Genomic DNA, 15859 nt, shown 5'->3' with positions numbered 1-15859 from the left:
GAGAGTTCTGCAACGTTACAATTATCTATCGTAGCCTAATAATAATCGTTCGTGACAATTTGAGGTGAAATAATTATAGTGATAAGAAGTTATTTTTTTAAACATCATTCATCATTTTGTAATGATTCATGGTCTTTTTTTTCATGGGCTGAATTAGTAGCAAGAAGTGAAATAGTCTATTCATTAAATAATTACTCAACAGATTAACAGATAATCAGTAGTCGTTAGTCTAACAGTCCTAAACATGGGGGTGTTACCTGCAGAAAACTGTAATTATAATTAAAAGAAAAAAGGACATAATGACCAAATCTATTCGTGGAAACGTTGCTGACTTCCAAAAAAGCGAGAACAGCTAGGCTACATAAAGAGATGTTCGGTACTGTCTGTATGAATACAATGTATCACAGACTATTTGAGACTCTGTGAAGCTTTGAAATGATATTATGAAAAGCTCTATAAATAAACGTGATTTGACCTGACTATAACACTGACTATAATATCTGCAGTCTGGGGCCATCTGCTGGCAAGGTGAGAACTGGTTTTGTTAAACCATTTAATGTGTCAGATCAGAGGTAAGGACAATGGATAGATGGGTCACATTATTTACAGGTTTTGTGTAACAGCAGCAAGATCAATGTGGCCTTGATTCATGCATAGAGTTTAACAGCAGCAGTCGTGACAGAGAGGACACAATTGAGAAAACATTTATGAAACATTTATCAGAAACATTTTATCAGACACATTTATGATTATTTGTGATTTATGATTATTATTCATCATAGCATCATGAAATAAAAATGTAAATAACTGTTTTCAACATTGATAATAATCATAAATGTTTCTTGAGCATCAAATCATCATATTACATTGATTTCTGAAGGATCATGTGACACTGAAGACTGGAGTAATGATGCTGAAAATTCAGCCTGGATCACAGGAATAAATTACACTTTACTATATATTGACATAGAAAACAGCTGTTTTAAATTGGAATAATATTTCACAATATTACTGTTTTTGTTTGTATTTTTAATCAAATAAATGCAGGCTTGGTGAGCAGAAGAGACTTATTTCAAAAACATTAAAAATAGTAATGTTTCCAAACTTTTGACCAGTAGGCCTTTATATATATATATATATATATATATATATATATATATATATATATATATATATATATATATATATATATATATTTGTGTGAGCTTACCATTCACTCAGAAAAAAAACAAAACAAAAACAAAAAAAACTGGAGAACTAGGCTGTGACAATATTAATGCTTATAGCTTCAAAATTTATGAACAAATGTTTAATTATCAAGTCATATGTGATAACTGTTATTTCAGGCATCTTTGAATTTTATTTTTCCAGCGATTTTCCAACTACACACAAATCTATTTAAACTTTAATATTTACAATTTTATTTTTATTCATTTTCAATTTGTTCAATTTCAACAACATTTACAAACAAGTATATAAATGTTAAAATAATTTGTGGTAATGAGTAATGACCAAAAATATTCTCTCAGAAATGATGGTTATGTTGATGACAAGTTAACGTTATTAATCACATGCCCGTAGGCAGGGGGGGTTCGGGTGGTTCGAACGAACCCCCCCTCTCACTGCCAAAGGTCCAGATTTAAGTCGTTTTTTTTTTTTTTTTTCTGGGCATTATATTTTTTAATCAATGCTTGTGACAAATATTCTGGGGTGCTGTTTCAAATTAATATGATAGCCTACATTTGTAGCTGGACGTGTGTGCCGCGCGTGCAGTTCATAGAGTTCTCGCAATACACTTTTCAAAGCAATTGTGAAGAAGCATCGCCTCTGAATACTATATATACAGTGTTTCCCATACATTGACTATCATGTGGCCACCCGCCACATTCTAATTTGTCCCGCCACAGTCTCAAAATGAAACGGAAATTAGGTTGCAATATTTAAATTACCGTCTGATTGCGCTCTTTTATATGGCAAAAGTGGGAATCATAGCAAAATAAGTAGACTAGAAGCAATTAAGTTTTCGTGCACTATATTCAAAGTCATCTGAAGCCATTGCATAGCTTCATGTGAGGGACAGAAGGATATGTAACTACATCGTTAAGTTCACGGTCAGAAACTCGTCTCCCTCAGCTGTCAATCATTCAGCACTCAAACAGCGCGTCGCGTTCGGTAATGAAAGTCAGCATGGTAAAATTCTCCAATATGATATATTCCCATTATAATACTTGATATGTATATAAAGGGCTGTAGATTTGCATAAAATGACTTTATCTTGCTGGAGTTTATTGTTGTTTCTGAACGATGTCATCATACTGGCTACAGGATGTCTGTTTGATTGCACAACACAAGGACTATGAATTGGCGTCACATGCACAATAACTGGAATTTTAAAAAGTGAGAAGAAACATATGATTAATAAACTGTTAGATACAGTCAGATATACACAGGGATTCTCTTTGTACCGTGAACTTTTCAATGCGCAGCGCAACTGCGCGCTCTGACTCGATACTGCTTCAAGCGCATCATTCTGCTTCCGGGATGCGCATTAGTGTTTTTTTTTTTTTTTTTTTTTTTGGCTGCTGTTTTGAAGCGTTTCATATTATCATTGTTTTGCACACTGAAAGATTATTAATAGCCTATTTTGTTCTGTCGTATCTATCATATCTTGTTGCCCCATTAAAAAGTTGCACAATACATTTAAAATAAGCGTCTTTTAATCTTACAATAATATACATATAATTACTTGCATATAAATCTAATATAAATCGTTTTTTTCCATTTCATAAGAATACAAATAGTCATTTTAAACTTTTTATTAACATTTGGATTTATAAAATTACTGTGCAAAGGTTTTTTGTTTTTTTTCCCCAAGAATTAGGCTAGAATACTTTTTGCTGCTGAATTATATACTCAACTAGTTTACTTATTAATTTATTGGTCAGCTTATGATTATATATTTTTATTAATTTGTTATTTTTATCTATAATTAAGTGGTGTGTTTGCATTCTGGATTGGTTAACAAATCAAAGAGTGACCATTAGCTCCACAAATACAGATGAAGGCTTTAGATGTATAAATTATTGCCCTACCATCACCAATAAATAACTCACTTTTAGAGCACAAAATTGTTTACAAGAGAACATTTTTTTTCATTGATCTAGTCACTTAATTTTGCTCCCAGAATGCACCAGATTTATGCATGTAAATTTTAAAATATACAAAATCCCCCCCCCTCTCTCTCTCATATATATATATATATATATATATATATATATATATATATATATATATATATATATATATATATATATATATATATATGTATATGTACTCTAAAAAATGACAGCCAGCCATATAGTCATTTTTAATCAGTAGTTGAGTTAAATAAAACTACCCAGCAGGTTGGGCAAACATTTAACCCAACCACTGGGTTAAAACAACCCAATTGCTGGGTTTGTCCATTTTTAACCCAACTTGGGTTGTTTTTAACCAAACATTTTTTAGAGTGTATATATTTTTTTTTTTAATTAAAAAGATTTCTATATTTTATTCACTCATTAGTCTACAATATAATAGCCATATAAACGTAGCGTAATTATAATAATAAAATATAGTGGGATATTCAGTGACATTGGCTGTGCAATATCGACTTTTGTGATTGGCCAATACCGGCAGACTGGAGCCAATGGAAATGCAAAGAGGCATTGACAGAGAGTCAAGAAATAATGATGAGAAGAATTATTATTAATATTTCAGTAAAGTTCATTAAATCTATTCTGTTGTTACTGTGGTCTTTAAACTTATGAACTGTGTATGGACTGACAAAGGTGGTACATGAGGAAGCAATTTGACAACAATGCAGTAAATAGGCCTATATTTTGGGTGCATCAAAAAGCGTGCTCGTTAAGATACCAGCAGACAAGCTAATCCAGCACAAATTAGTGCATAAAAGGTCACCAAAATGAAGTATTTGAACCTTGTAATTAAATACAAAAGGAGGAGAAAAACTGCAAAAAGGTCCACTTTTTGAACCCCCCCCCCCCCCTTTCAAAAGGCTGGCTACAGACCTGATCTATAATTTAAAAAAAAAACAGTTTGAGGATATGAAAGAAACCTAACTTGACCTACCCATTAAATGTCATGAAAATCATTCAAATAATTTCATCATTGATGTGTGAAAAACTAAATTCTGAAATGGTCAACAAAAAGATTCTCATTTTATTTGTCTGCATCCTCAAAACTCTCTCATTTGTCATGCAATTGGCTTGCAGACATCAAGGCAGTTATTTGACCACTTCACAGTTTGGAATTAACCATGGATTTAAAGTTTTAATGTTTAGATTTTTAATGTTGTCTATATGTCTGTGTTGTGTTTTTAATATGCTTTAAGACAAACCATGTGCAAATTCTTAAGTCAACACCATTGCTCAGTATTTTCTCCTTAATACTGCAGTGAACCAAAGACAGTCTCAAAAACGCAGTTTGAAATTGTTGGTGTATCTTACATCACAAACTACCTTGTAACCAATAACGTTAATGTGCTGGCAGGCTTTAGCATATCATTAACTACGCTCTGAAGAAGGGAGGACTCAAAAATGACTAGGTTATCCCAGAATATTTTTCTGTTGATATGAAAAAATCATATAGGTTAGACCAGGTACAGTTGGTACACTTTTTGCTTTCACCGTTACCACACCAAAATTATGGGACTGAAAAGAAGTGAAACGAAGTGATTTTTCATTTGACATTTCTTTTACTTGTCTACTAAAATATTATTAATAATTAACATCCATAAGTAGGTCATATTTTTCACAATTAGCTCATAAACACAAGAAGCTTTTTTGTTCCAACTGTATCCATGTCGAAAACAGTCAGGTACAATTGAAACAGTACCCTAGTACAGTTGAGACATCCATCCGGAATGCTGTAAAGCTGCCTAACCAATTCACTACAAATGTAAAATACCTTTAAAAATGAGAATTTAAAAGTTTTTATTTCCATTTAGTATTTTATTTTATTATTTTGTTTAGTTAAAAGTAGTCCATTTGTAAATGGCAAGCAGTGATACAATATTTAATTTTAGGCCATAAATTTAATATTAACAGTTGAAAAGTTGAGTAACAGTAAAAAACATTGAACAATTGCAAACAGCAATAATAAAACAGATGAAATCTATTAATTTTAATAGATTAATAGATCTTAATAGAACTTACATCGTGCAACTAAACTGCATGGGCCGCAATAGGATTCTATGGTGTGGGTATGTGTCTCAACTGTACCCCGCTGACCACCTCGAACATTTCTCTAGATTTTACGATGACCTTGTATGACACAAAGTCATGCAATATGTCAGCGTTTAGAGCACAAAATAAGGTTTACGAAAATGTAAGTTAACTTTAACAGTCATGTAAGGATGAGAAGCTATTCAATGTGGAAGCGACGTGGTGAAGTGAAAAAAATACCTTAGAAAAAAACTTTCCCCGATATCTTCGGACTGGAGAAGCGCATGTACTTCAAATTTCACACGATTGAAGAGGGTGCTAATATGCATGTGCTAAGAAAATTTCACAGATCAGACTTGTTGCGAACGCAAGTTATTTAAGGTGTTTCAACTGTACCCTATAACCAACTGTACCTGGTCTACCCTATATTCAGCAGTATAGGGTGAAATATGTAAATGATAGATATTACGATGTTATGATGAACTATATGCCTTTCTCCACTGACGTTCTAAGTTGTTCAAAGCGTTTCTAAGGATGCTAATTTTTAAAAGGCAGCTGTCTGACTCTGAGGTGGTAAACGGGAATATGGCTTGTGTAACATTAGCAACACAATATTAGCTGTTTGATAACGTAGTCAAGCAAAGGACTAATCATATTAATTACCGTTATGTGTCCGACAGATATACATAAAATGCATCACCATTCTGATACATCGACTTTGTAGTTGACTCTGTATAATTTATTCTTCCATTTCTTTTGAATTAGTTTTTGGTTCAAACATATGACTGAATTAAAACGGTATTCCTTGCCATTGTTCAGCGTTTACTACAGTTAAGTTGAGTGGATCGGGTAATCTGAGCTAGTGTGAGTGAGTGGAGGTGGGGCTAATTTGCATATTAATGAGTCCACATATACTAAATGAAGCAAGGGTGTAGAGTTACATGAAAAATATTTTAAGGCATGAAGATTTTATTTTATTTTTTTTTCACAGGAAAAAACTTTTAAATATGTAATTTTGGTGATCAAAGATGAGTTATAATGGATACAAGTATTGACTGTAGGGGGACTTTAGGTCGTGTGAACCCAAAAATATTTAAAATGCAGCAGCAGAAACATTTGGAAGAATTAGAAACAACATGTGCTTTTGGCTGAAAAATAATTTATTTTATTTTATTTCTTGAAAATATATATTTTTTCAGTGCCACTAGATGTAAAAAGCAGCAGTGTGCTGTGGAAATGGGGTCAACCAACGGTGGACTACGAGTCTCATCAAGTTATTTGGACAGACCCTTCAGTGAAGTCTGAACTCAAAAAACTCATCTCACTCATCTCACTGCCTTTCATTCATTCATCTGTTCTTGACAAACTGCACATCATCAGATGCATAGTGTAAATGGGGCTTCAATGATGGAAAACATTACGAAAAATAAATAAAGACAGATGTTGGCAAAGAGGGGGAAGCTATTTACAGAGTCCCTATGTGGCATGTCTGTCATTAAAAGCACCATTGAAAGAGAAACTTGCATTGGTTTAATATCAAATTCCCTCCGTTCTCAAGCAGAGCTGGGCAGCTCTGTCATATCACACGTTGGGTTGATGATTTTGTGTTGTAACTCTACTCGGCTTTCTTCGACTTCCTCTTGCGGGTTCCTTCACTCAGTTCCTCCTTGGTTTTGGCGGGAGACAGGGGAGCAGCAGCTGCGGCTGGTGCAGAGTGATGGTGATCATGGGCATCTTCAATACCAAGGGGGGAGCCGAATAGCAAGTGGCACACCCAGGACTCAATGAGGGCGAACGGCGATCCATGAGAGTGTTGGGCCGTCATAAACACCTGTATAATTAATAAAACAATAGTAAATGTTCTTGTCTAATGACAGTAGAAATGTCTCAGTTATTGAGATTTACTACATTTTCTCAATAAAATGTTAGTGGTGTTTGCCTGAGCAAAAAGTTAAAGACATAATGGGGGTTGGGGTTGGTTGCCAGGGCATTGTGATTTGGTTGCCAGAGTACAAAGTATACTTAATTTTTGGTATGTGTACACTAGGGTATGTGTTAAGGGATGGACAAACTTTTTGTTCCGCTGACTTCAATTCATACGCATTCGAAGACAGGGAAGGCAAGCTAATGCAAAATTTGCTGCATTCCAAAGTTCAAGTTTGGAATAGAATATGTAGGGTTGGAAGTTGGAGCAAATATTTTGCCTATATGATGTTCATAAATCTAAAAAAACATATATCAAAGGCTTAATGTTGTCATTATTTGCTCATAATTATGTCATTTCAAGCTTGTACTTGACAGGTGAAGAACAGATTATATGTAATTTTCATTAAAAAATACATGTTATTTGCTGAAAATATTTTCTTCATTATACTCTTTTTATTATTATTATTTTAATTGTATTTTACTTTTATTTTGTTTTATTTTTTTTTCTTATTTGTATATTGTTACATCCACCAGCTGGAGTGCCCTTGATTTCCACTAGAGGGCACTCCTCTCTTCTACCTGTGTGCCATTAACCTTTGGTAACTCTGTCTACATATATAAACCATTCTCGGTTTCTGTCTCGCCCCTTTGACCGTGTTTTATGTTTGGATGGTTTGCCTGTGTTTTTGACCTATTGCCTGTTTATGGATTATGATTCTGGATTACCCTAATAAGCTACTGCATTTGGATCCTCAACCTCTGCATCTCTGAGCAGTATGTGATAAAAGACTTCGCCCACTATGGATACAGCAATGGGAATTATGCATCAGGGAGATCGACCAATCAAGGACTACATTAAAGACTTTTTTCAAACTGGCAAATCTAACCTTGTTGGACTCAGTATGCCTTATGATATTTTTTCGAGGGAGGCTATCTGAGCCGCTCAGTTCACTCATGCACTTGCATGATCCTCACTGGACTTTGGCACATTATATAGATCTTGATTGCAGCTGAGCAGCTCCAGCCATCATGGCCACCATGCCAGAGCCTCCAGCCATCATGTCCACCACACCAGAGTCTCCAGCCATCATGTGCACCATGCCAGAGTCTCTAGCCATCATGGATGCAACGCCAAAGTCTCCAGTCGTCATGTCCGCAATGCCAGTGTCTCCAGCCATCATGTCCACCACACCAGAGTCTCCAGCCATCATGTCCACCATGCCAGAGTCTCCAGCCATCATGTCCACCACACCAGAGTCTCCAGCCATCATGTCCACCATGCCAGAGTCTCTAGCCATCATGGATGCAACGCCAAAGTCTCCAGCCGTCATGGACGCCACGCCAGAGTTTCCGACCGTCGTGAACGCTGCATCTGAATCTACCAAGGTGGTCCCTAGGCGTTTGAGTCTGGCTTCTAGTTTGATGGACACACAGCTGGTGTCAGTGTGAGCAGCTAGCATCTTTGTAGTGGTAGCAAGTCAGGGGATCTCAGAGGTTCTTCCACTGTCAATTTTACTCCCTGAGCTTCTTGTCTGCCCTGACACAACCATGGAGTTCATCAATGAACTTCCAGTCCATGAACTTCCTGTTCCACTGAGGCAATAACAGAACTCTCTGCCTATTTTGACAGGGCCTTGAGGCCAACCATAACCTCTCTATGCTCTGTGTTCCAGTTCTGCCTGATCTGTTGTGGTGGTCTTCTGCTCCACCGTGGGGATCTTCAGAACCATCCGCTCTGCTGTGGTGGTCTTCTGCTCTGCCATGGGGATCTTCAGACCTGTCCGCTCTGCTGTGGTGGACTTCAGCCCCACCAGCTATGTCTTGGAGGTCCTCGGCTACACCTTGGTGTTCTTCAGCCCTGCCAGCTCCGCCGTGGTGGTCATCAGTACCATCTACCCTGCTGTGGTCATCATCTGCTCCACCATGGTGGTCTCTAGCTCCGCTAAGTTGCTCTTCAGTCTAATCAGCTCCGCCCTTGTCACCTGCCCAGTTGGCTCTTCCCTGGCCACCAGTCCTGCTAGCTCCGCCCTGTCTCCTTGATCCACCTCAGTCCCTAGTCCTACTTTCACTCCACTGACCTGGCCCTCCATCCCTCCCCTTGGTCTGCCTCCACTCCACCTCCCTCCCACACCTATGATTGTGTTTGGAGTGTCTGGAAGCCGCTCCTTTTAGGGGGGCTGTGTTACATTCATCAGCTGGAGTGCCCTTGATTTCCATTAGAGGGCACTCCTCCTGTCTCCTTGGCTTTACCGTCATGAACTACACTTCCCATAACCCATTTCCTGGACTCATAATTGTTTGATTTATTCCACCTGTGTGTCATTGTCCTTATTAATTATCTATATATACCTGATTTATCCAGTCATTCTTTGCGAAGTAGTGCCTAGTGTCACACTGCAATTCTGAGAATTATCCTGGTTTCATGTATCTTGTTTTTTTTTTGTTTTTGTTTTTTTTTTTTTTATCTTTTGCCCTTTATTCTTGGATTTCTCTGTTTCTGCCTGTGCCCCTTTGAACATGCTTTATGTTTGGATGGTTTGCCTGTGTTCTTGGACTATTGCCTGTTAATGGATTAGGATTCTGGATTACCCTAATAAATGACTGCATTTGGATCCTCAACCTCTGCGTCTCTGAGCAGTACATGATGTATATTGCTATGTTTTGATATGTTTTTTGTTTTTTTTTCCTCACTTGAGCTCGAGGGCATTCTGGTTTGTTTGTGTTTGTTAATCAATAAATAAAAAGAAAAATATATATATATATTTTTCTCATTGTATGGCAAAGAGCTACAAGAAGATTCTTTGAATTATTTTAGAAACAATTTAAACAAAGACAGTTGTTTAGAGAACAAAAAAGTGTTACTTTTCTTAATTCCTTTTTAAGAAGATGGATTTCAATAGCATACAGTATATATACTAAATTACAGTTGTATTTACTGACATTTACATTATTGGTTCTAATTAACCGCATTGAGTGAGCTGTGCAGGTATTGACAGTGTTATATTTCATTGAATGAATTTCTCTTAAAGGCTGAATATTACCTTGGATGTGGCCATGAAGAGTGTGAAGAGGCAGATGAGCGTGCCCTTTGACACAGGGAGCAAGTGAGCCTCCTGAAGTGTGAACAGAATGGCTCCATACAGACTGGCCTTGGTAGGGCTGAGAAATACAAGAATCACATTCTACACATTTATATCATTCATTTGTTTAAAACATGAACAGTTCTTTCTCATAATTTCTATGGCTTGGAATGATGGAATGAAAGGCATGAGTCATATGGACGACCTTTATGCTACTTTATGGTGTTTTTTTTTTTTTTTAAACAGAATTTAATTTAAACAGATATGGTCACTATAACATATCAGTAAAAAGAGATGACTTTCCAAAAAATCTTTTTTGTTTACCACTAAAGGTTTTCACCAGTGAACAGACCACTCACAATGACATGTTGAGAACTTCATTGGTCTCTGGCTTCCAGACTCCTCGCAACAGCTGCTCGAAATTGGACATTAGAGCGACCCCAGACCCTGTGAGTATTAACAGAGACAATCAGCAGAGCGGCACAGATCTCCCAAACGAGTTTTTAAAGGGGTCTTATGGAAGTGTTACATGACCCCCAAAAATAAATCCCTCTAGATATATAAGATATTTACCCTTGACATAACCAGTAATGACCATGATCAGCCAGCCATGGTGATACGCATGGTGAGCATGATGGACTCCAGCAGCTATCTTACGAGTCCGGACCACTTCTTTCAAGGCCACTAGCACGAGTTTCACAGGCATAAATGCCACACATTTGTAAAACAGGTTAAGAGGGCAGAAGAAAATCAAATACCTGGAAAAAGAGAGGGAAAAAAATCATATAAATAGATATTCCCACAAGAACTGTTGTATACAGTTTCACATGTTGGTAAGAGGATTTCATAAAGGTTGGGTAGTATGGTAGCTGCCTTTGGGTTCCTTGCCGCTGTTGCCTTTGCTTAGTTGGGGACACTTGATATTCAGCAATGTTTTTGATCTGCCGGCATTGACACCATTGTATGCGAACTACATTAATAATTATTGATTTTTACAATGGAATGAATCAATACTGAATTTACTTAAGCTGAACAATGACACCATTTTCTTTAAGAGCTGCTGTGCAGCCAAAATTATTTACCAGTTATCACTGTAAAGCTGCTTTGTCACAATCTGCATTGTAAAAAGCACTATATAAAAAAGGTGACTTGACTTGACTACGATGGTGTATACCTTGTCATGGAAGAAATGTGTTGGTCGATGTTTTGCTATATATTTTGATAAATTTGTGCAGCTATTAGTCCGCAGAACTGCTTTACTTTATTTGCACATCGATGAAGAAACATGGAGTAAACATGGAAATACAGAGTGGGACATATCCAATGTCAAGATGTGGACAAAGTTTGTTATTAAGGGATGTAAAACAAAGGAGTTTAGTTGTTAGTAACTTACACATTAATATAGAGTACAACTGATGTGTGCTAACAAGTGGGTATATTAGGTATTTATAATGGCTTTAGATGTGTCTAATCAAATCGGAATGTACGGTGGGAACTATTTTTTTTTTATAATATTAGTTTTCATCTTAGTAATATTATTGTTTAACTGTACTATTAGCACTTTGAAAAGTTAAGAGTTAATATCAAATAATATATTTCATTCATTGGATTATGAAAAATAGACATGGCTATTAAAATAAAAAATAAACGGTAACACTTTATTTTAGGGTCTTTTAACTAGTTGCTTAATAGCATGAATATTACATGAATATTGACTATTTATTTATACTTATTAAGCACATATTAATGCCTTATTCTACATGACCATATTCTACATTCATAATCCTACCCAATACCTAAACTTAACAACTACCTTACTAACTATTAATAAGCAGTAAATTAGGAGTTTATTGGGGAGGAATCCATTTGATTATCAATAATAAGTATTTTAGCTGGAAATCTAACCCCAAAAAAGTAATAATTTTATTTTTACTTTAACTATTTTTGTTACATTTCCAGCGACAATAACTATTTTGTTATATATAACATTACTGCATTTCAATATGCATACATAAGATAAGATGAGTTATGACATTATAATCAAGTTATTATCATGTTATAAACTGGTTCATCATGCAAAAGCATATTAGGGTCTGTCTTAAAGGTCTTGGAATTATCTTCGGGTAACTTCAGTGTCATATGCAAAGTGTATAATCACTGAACCATTTAAATGATCCTCACCACACAGCTGAGGCCAGGAGGATGTGACTGTTGTTGTGGAAGTAGTCGATGGGAGACACACCAAGCATGATATCTGCTAGTATGTAGCTCCCAAAGCAGTAGAGCATCGCACAGAGCCATGAGGCCACTGGGCTTCTACGGGACACTTCCACAGCACCTGATCAACACAGACCATTACATATGACAATAACATTTTGACATTTCAACACTTAATTTACGTGTATATATTTTTATATATAGTGAACCCCAAAGATCTAAAACTCCATTGTTTTTTATTAAAAAATTTAAATTCTGTTCTTCCAACACAAAAAGAGTTACTTCATAAAAGGGGTCTGTATGACTTCGTTGCCAAGTGAGAAATGTATATTATTATTCAGTGAGTGAAAATATTCTCTTGCAGTGAACTGGATAAACAGATCAGTTGAACCTAAAAACCGCATTAACTGATTCACTGAAATTATTTGACTTATCTCAGTTACTTTTATGATAGTATTTTGTTATTTTTACAGCCTGAAAGTCTCATACCCTGTTCATTGTACTGTAAATGCACTAAAATGTTCAACCTATTCAAAAACAACAACAACATGAGGGTGAGTAAATAATCAGGAAATGTTCATTTTTACAAAAAGAACTAATTCATTTGGAATAACATGGATCATTGGGTTTGAATAAACTTAAGTTCATTGTGTACAGTATCTAATAATGTATATTAAATATGCATGGTTTTGTATTTAAAATACTGTAATATGCTAGTGTTTCAGAGGACTTTTGGAGCCCACTGTGAAATTTACAGTAACAAATTTACAGCTGTGGTTAACAGAACTTAACCATAAAAAATACAGTAGCAACATTTTAAGTTTTTCAGCTGTAGCTTAAATTTACAGTAAAAATGTTTAATTAATATTAAAATATTAAAATACCAAATTACTAAAATTCACATTAAAACTTATAATATACTGATAACCACCTTGGAAAAGAGAAAGCCACATGATAAGTAAGAGTTCATCACAAATATAGCTTTTCTTCAAGCTGAGCTAAATCTTTATATACAGAAGGTGCACAGTGACACTAAAATAATGCAATAAATATTAATTCAACAACATAAGATGTAACATAATACCCCATGTACACAACTCATGAAAAATAACTAAGAAGAAATATATTAATTTCAATGTGAGCTTTTCTATGTCAATTTATTTTTTCACTGAAAATGTTAAGATGATTTTTTCTTTTTACTTCCAAAAACTCATTTAACTGTATATTACAAGAAATGTTCCATTAGGTCTATTACATATTTTCACTGTATAAAGTCAGAGAACTTACTGTTAATTAATTAAAGGGATAGTTTTCACCCAAAAATTAAAATTGTCATCATTTCTTCAACAAGTTGTTCCAAACCTGTATGAATTTCTATCTTCTGCTGAACACAAAAGAAGATATTTTTAAGAATGTTGGTAACAAAAAGGTGATAGGCCCCATTGACTTTTTTTTCCTTTCTTTCTTTCTTTTTTTTTTTTCCTCCATACTATGGAAGTCAATGGAGCCCATCAACACACAGTTACCGACATTCCTCAAAATATCTTCTTTTGTGTTCAGCTGAAGAAAGAAATTTATGCAGGTTTAATTGGAACAACTTGAGGGTGAGTAAATGATGACAAAATTTTGGGGTGAAATATCCCTTTTACAGGTTTTTATTGTTAAATTTCTAGTCTTTTACTATTAAAATGACAATATTTTTTTTACAGTGTAACATCAAAAACATTACTCTCTAAAAGCAGTGGTAGGTTTACCAAATGATTTCTGAAACCTCTAGGGATGAACACATCTTACAGAACAGGTGTAGCTTGGGTAGTTACGCATCCAACAGGCATTTTGAATGAAAAACGATCCTCTCAAATGTGGCCTAAAAATAAACAGAAGCCTAAAGCTTTTTGTTCGTCTCAAACTGCAGGGCTGTTTCACACCACGATATCCAACACGCACAAACAGCTGACAGGATGAGCTTCAGCTAGCAACTGGCTAATGTTTGGACAAAGTGGTCGATATATATATATCACATTCTTCAGCATCAATGTCCTTGTATCACAAGTTTGTGAATGGTGTGTAAATGGTGAGAGTTATATTCTATTATAACTGTGCACTGGTATATCTGAAAACCTGATGCCATTAAGTGATGGCAAGCTTTGGTGATCAATTATTAATTTGTTTTCATCAGACAGCTCATTATATTAAAGCATGGAAAAATAAATCTCACCTAAAACTATAATACTGGATGACGACTAATATGTGAACTGCACTTCATTCTCATAACTGTAATGCCAAAAAGCTCAATCTTCTTGACATAACATGTTTTCATTACCATAATGAAAGATGATTTAGACTAGCTTATAGCCTACATAATGCTATTGCTTGTTCAACTTTTCGAAATTTATTCTGTTTTTGCTTATTTCATTTAAGTGCCCAGGTAGAGAATCTTCATTGAGAATAGTAGGAATTACAGAGTCGTAGTAAAACGTTCCTGAGCAACATGAATTTGCTTAACAAATTTACTGGGCTTCGTTTTTGTCCTCTCCTCTGCTGCTGTCTATTTAGGGCGCTTCTATTTATTGCAGTGAGACTCGCAGTGGAATGCGCACGGACTCTATCGTGTTTCGAGGAGGGTCTTCAAGAGTGAGACAACTCTTCACACCCCCCGAAAAAAATAATGAAAATCCTGATTGAGACGTAGAGACGTGGATAAAATATTGAGCAGAACAGGACTGCTCTGCATTCTATTGCAAAAACAATGTCAGAGTTACAATGAACCCTGAGACAGATTACATAACACTCACTGAAAACAATAATTAGCATATGATTTGAAAATGAAGTGTTACATATTTAACGCTGTTGATTAATTTGTAGTCCATGCCATATTGATCCACGCTTAAATGCAAAGAATCTATTTTAAAAATCGTCATTTTATTTTGACCCAAATAAAGCTGTAGTGCAACATTCTACTGTCCCTAAATAACAATTCCACTTACCTGGTTCGTATTTGAGGTAGAGTATTGACACGATATAATAAGCGAGATCAAAAACTGGAAACATCGCCATTTTCGAGAAATACTGGGCAAATTCGCCCAGATTAAGGACATCTAGCACGTCCATGGTGTTCTGACCCTACCACATGAACAGATCTTCAAGAGACTCGCCGTGTGCACGAGTGAAAGGATCCACTCACATGCAGATGCCTATTAATACACAGCACAAGCTCAAGCGCACTATTGAGGTGAAATCAACACACACGGACGGTATTCGCGCCGAGGTGGTAGGCTACTGCCACTTACTGGATGACCGCGATGCGCTCGCCTATCAATTAAACCTGTTCGATCGTAAAACTAATAAATAAATAAATATTGTCATTGTTTCAAATTTGCATCGTCATGACCTCGTTTTATTGCCTACCCT

General features: G+C 35.6%; 1 protein-coding gene across 1 annotated transcript; it reads right to left on the bottom strand.

Annotated features, from left to right (window-relative positions):
* Nucleotides 1-6367: 6367 nt before the first annotated feature.
* tmem38a (transmembrane protein 38A) lies at nucleotides 6368-15626 on the bottom strand. Its single transcript, XM_067388527.1, has 6 exons — nucleotides 15436-15626; nucleotides 12413-12569; nucleotides 10805-10989; nucleotides 10591-10678; nucleotides 10193-10310; nucleotides 6368-7056 (listed from the first exon to the last, which is right to left on the bottom strand). The coding sequence occupies exons 1-6, from the start codon at nucleotides 15557-15559 to the stop codon at nucleotides 6841-6843; spliced, it is 888 nt and encodes a 295-aa protein (XP_067244628.1). The 5' UTR covers nucleotides 15560-15626; the 3' UTR covers nucleotides 6368-6840.
* Nucleotides 15627-15859: the final 233 nt, after the last annotated feature.

The sequence above is a fragment of the Chanodichthys erythropterus genome, chromosome 6 (genome assembly GCF_024489055.1).
Source record: "Chanodichthys erythropterus isolate Z2021 chromosome 6, ASM2448905v1, whole genome shotgun sequence".
NCBI classification, from domain to species: domain Eukaryota; kingdom Metazoa; phylum Chordata; class Actinopteri; order Cypriniformes; family Xenocyprididae; genus Chanodichthys; species Chanodichthys erythropterus.
The sequence above is the reverse complement of the archived record's forward strand: the minus strand, read 5'-3'. Positions and strand labels throughout refer to the sequence as shown.

Excerpts from the sequence above, each read along its gene's own strand:
- tmem38a (XM_067388527.1), bottom strand. The coding sequence starts at position 15,559 with ATGGACGTGCTAGATGTCCTTAATCTGGGCGAATTTGCCCAGTATTTC. Across the intron at positions 10,990-12,412 it reads CTCCTGGCCTCAGCTGTGTG|GTATTTGATTTTCTTCTGCC; the intron begins GTGAGGATCATT and ends CTCTTTTTCCAG. Across the intron at positions 7,057-10,192 it reads TCTTCATGGCCACATCCAAG|GTGTTTATGACGGCCCAACA; the intron begins GTAATATTCAGC and ends TTAATTATACAG.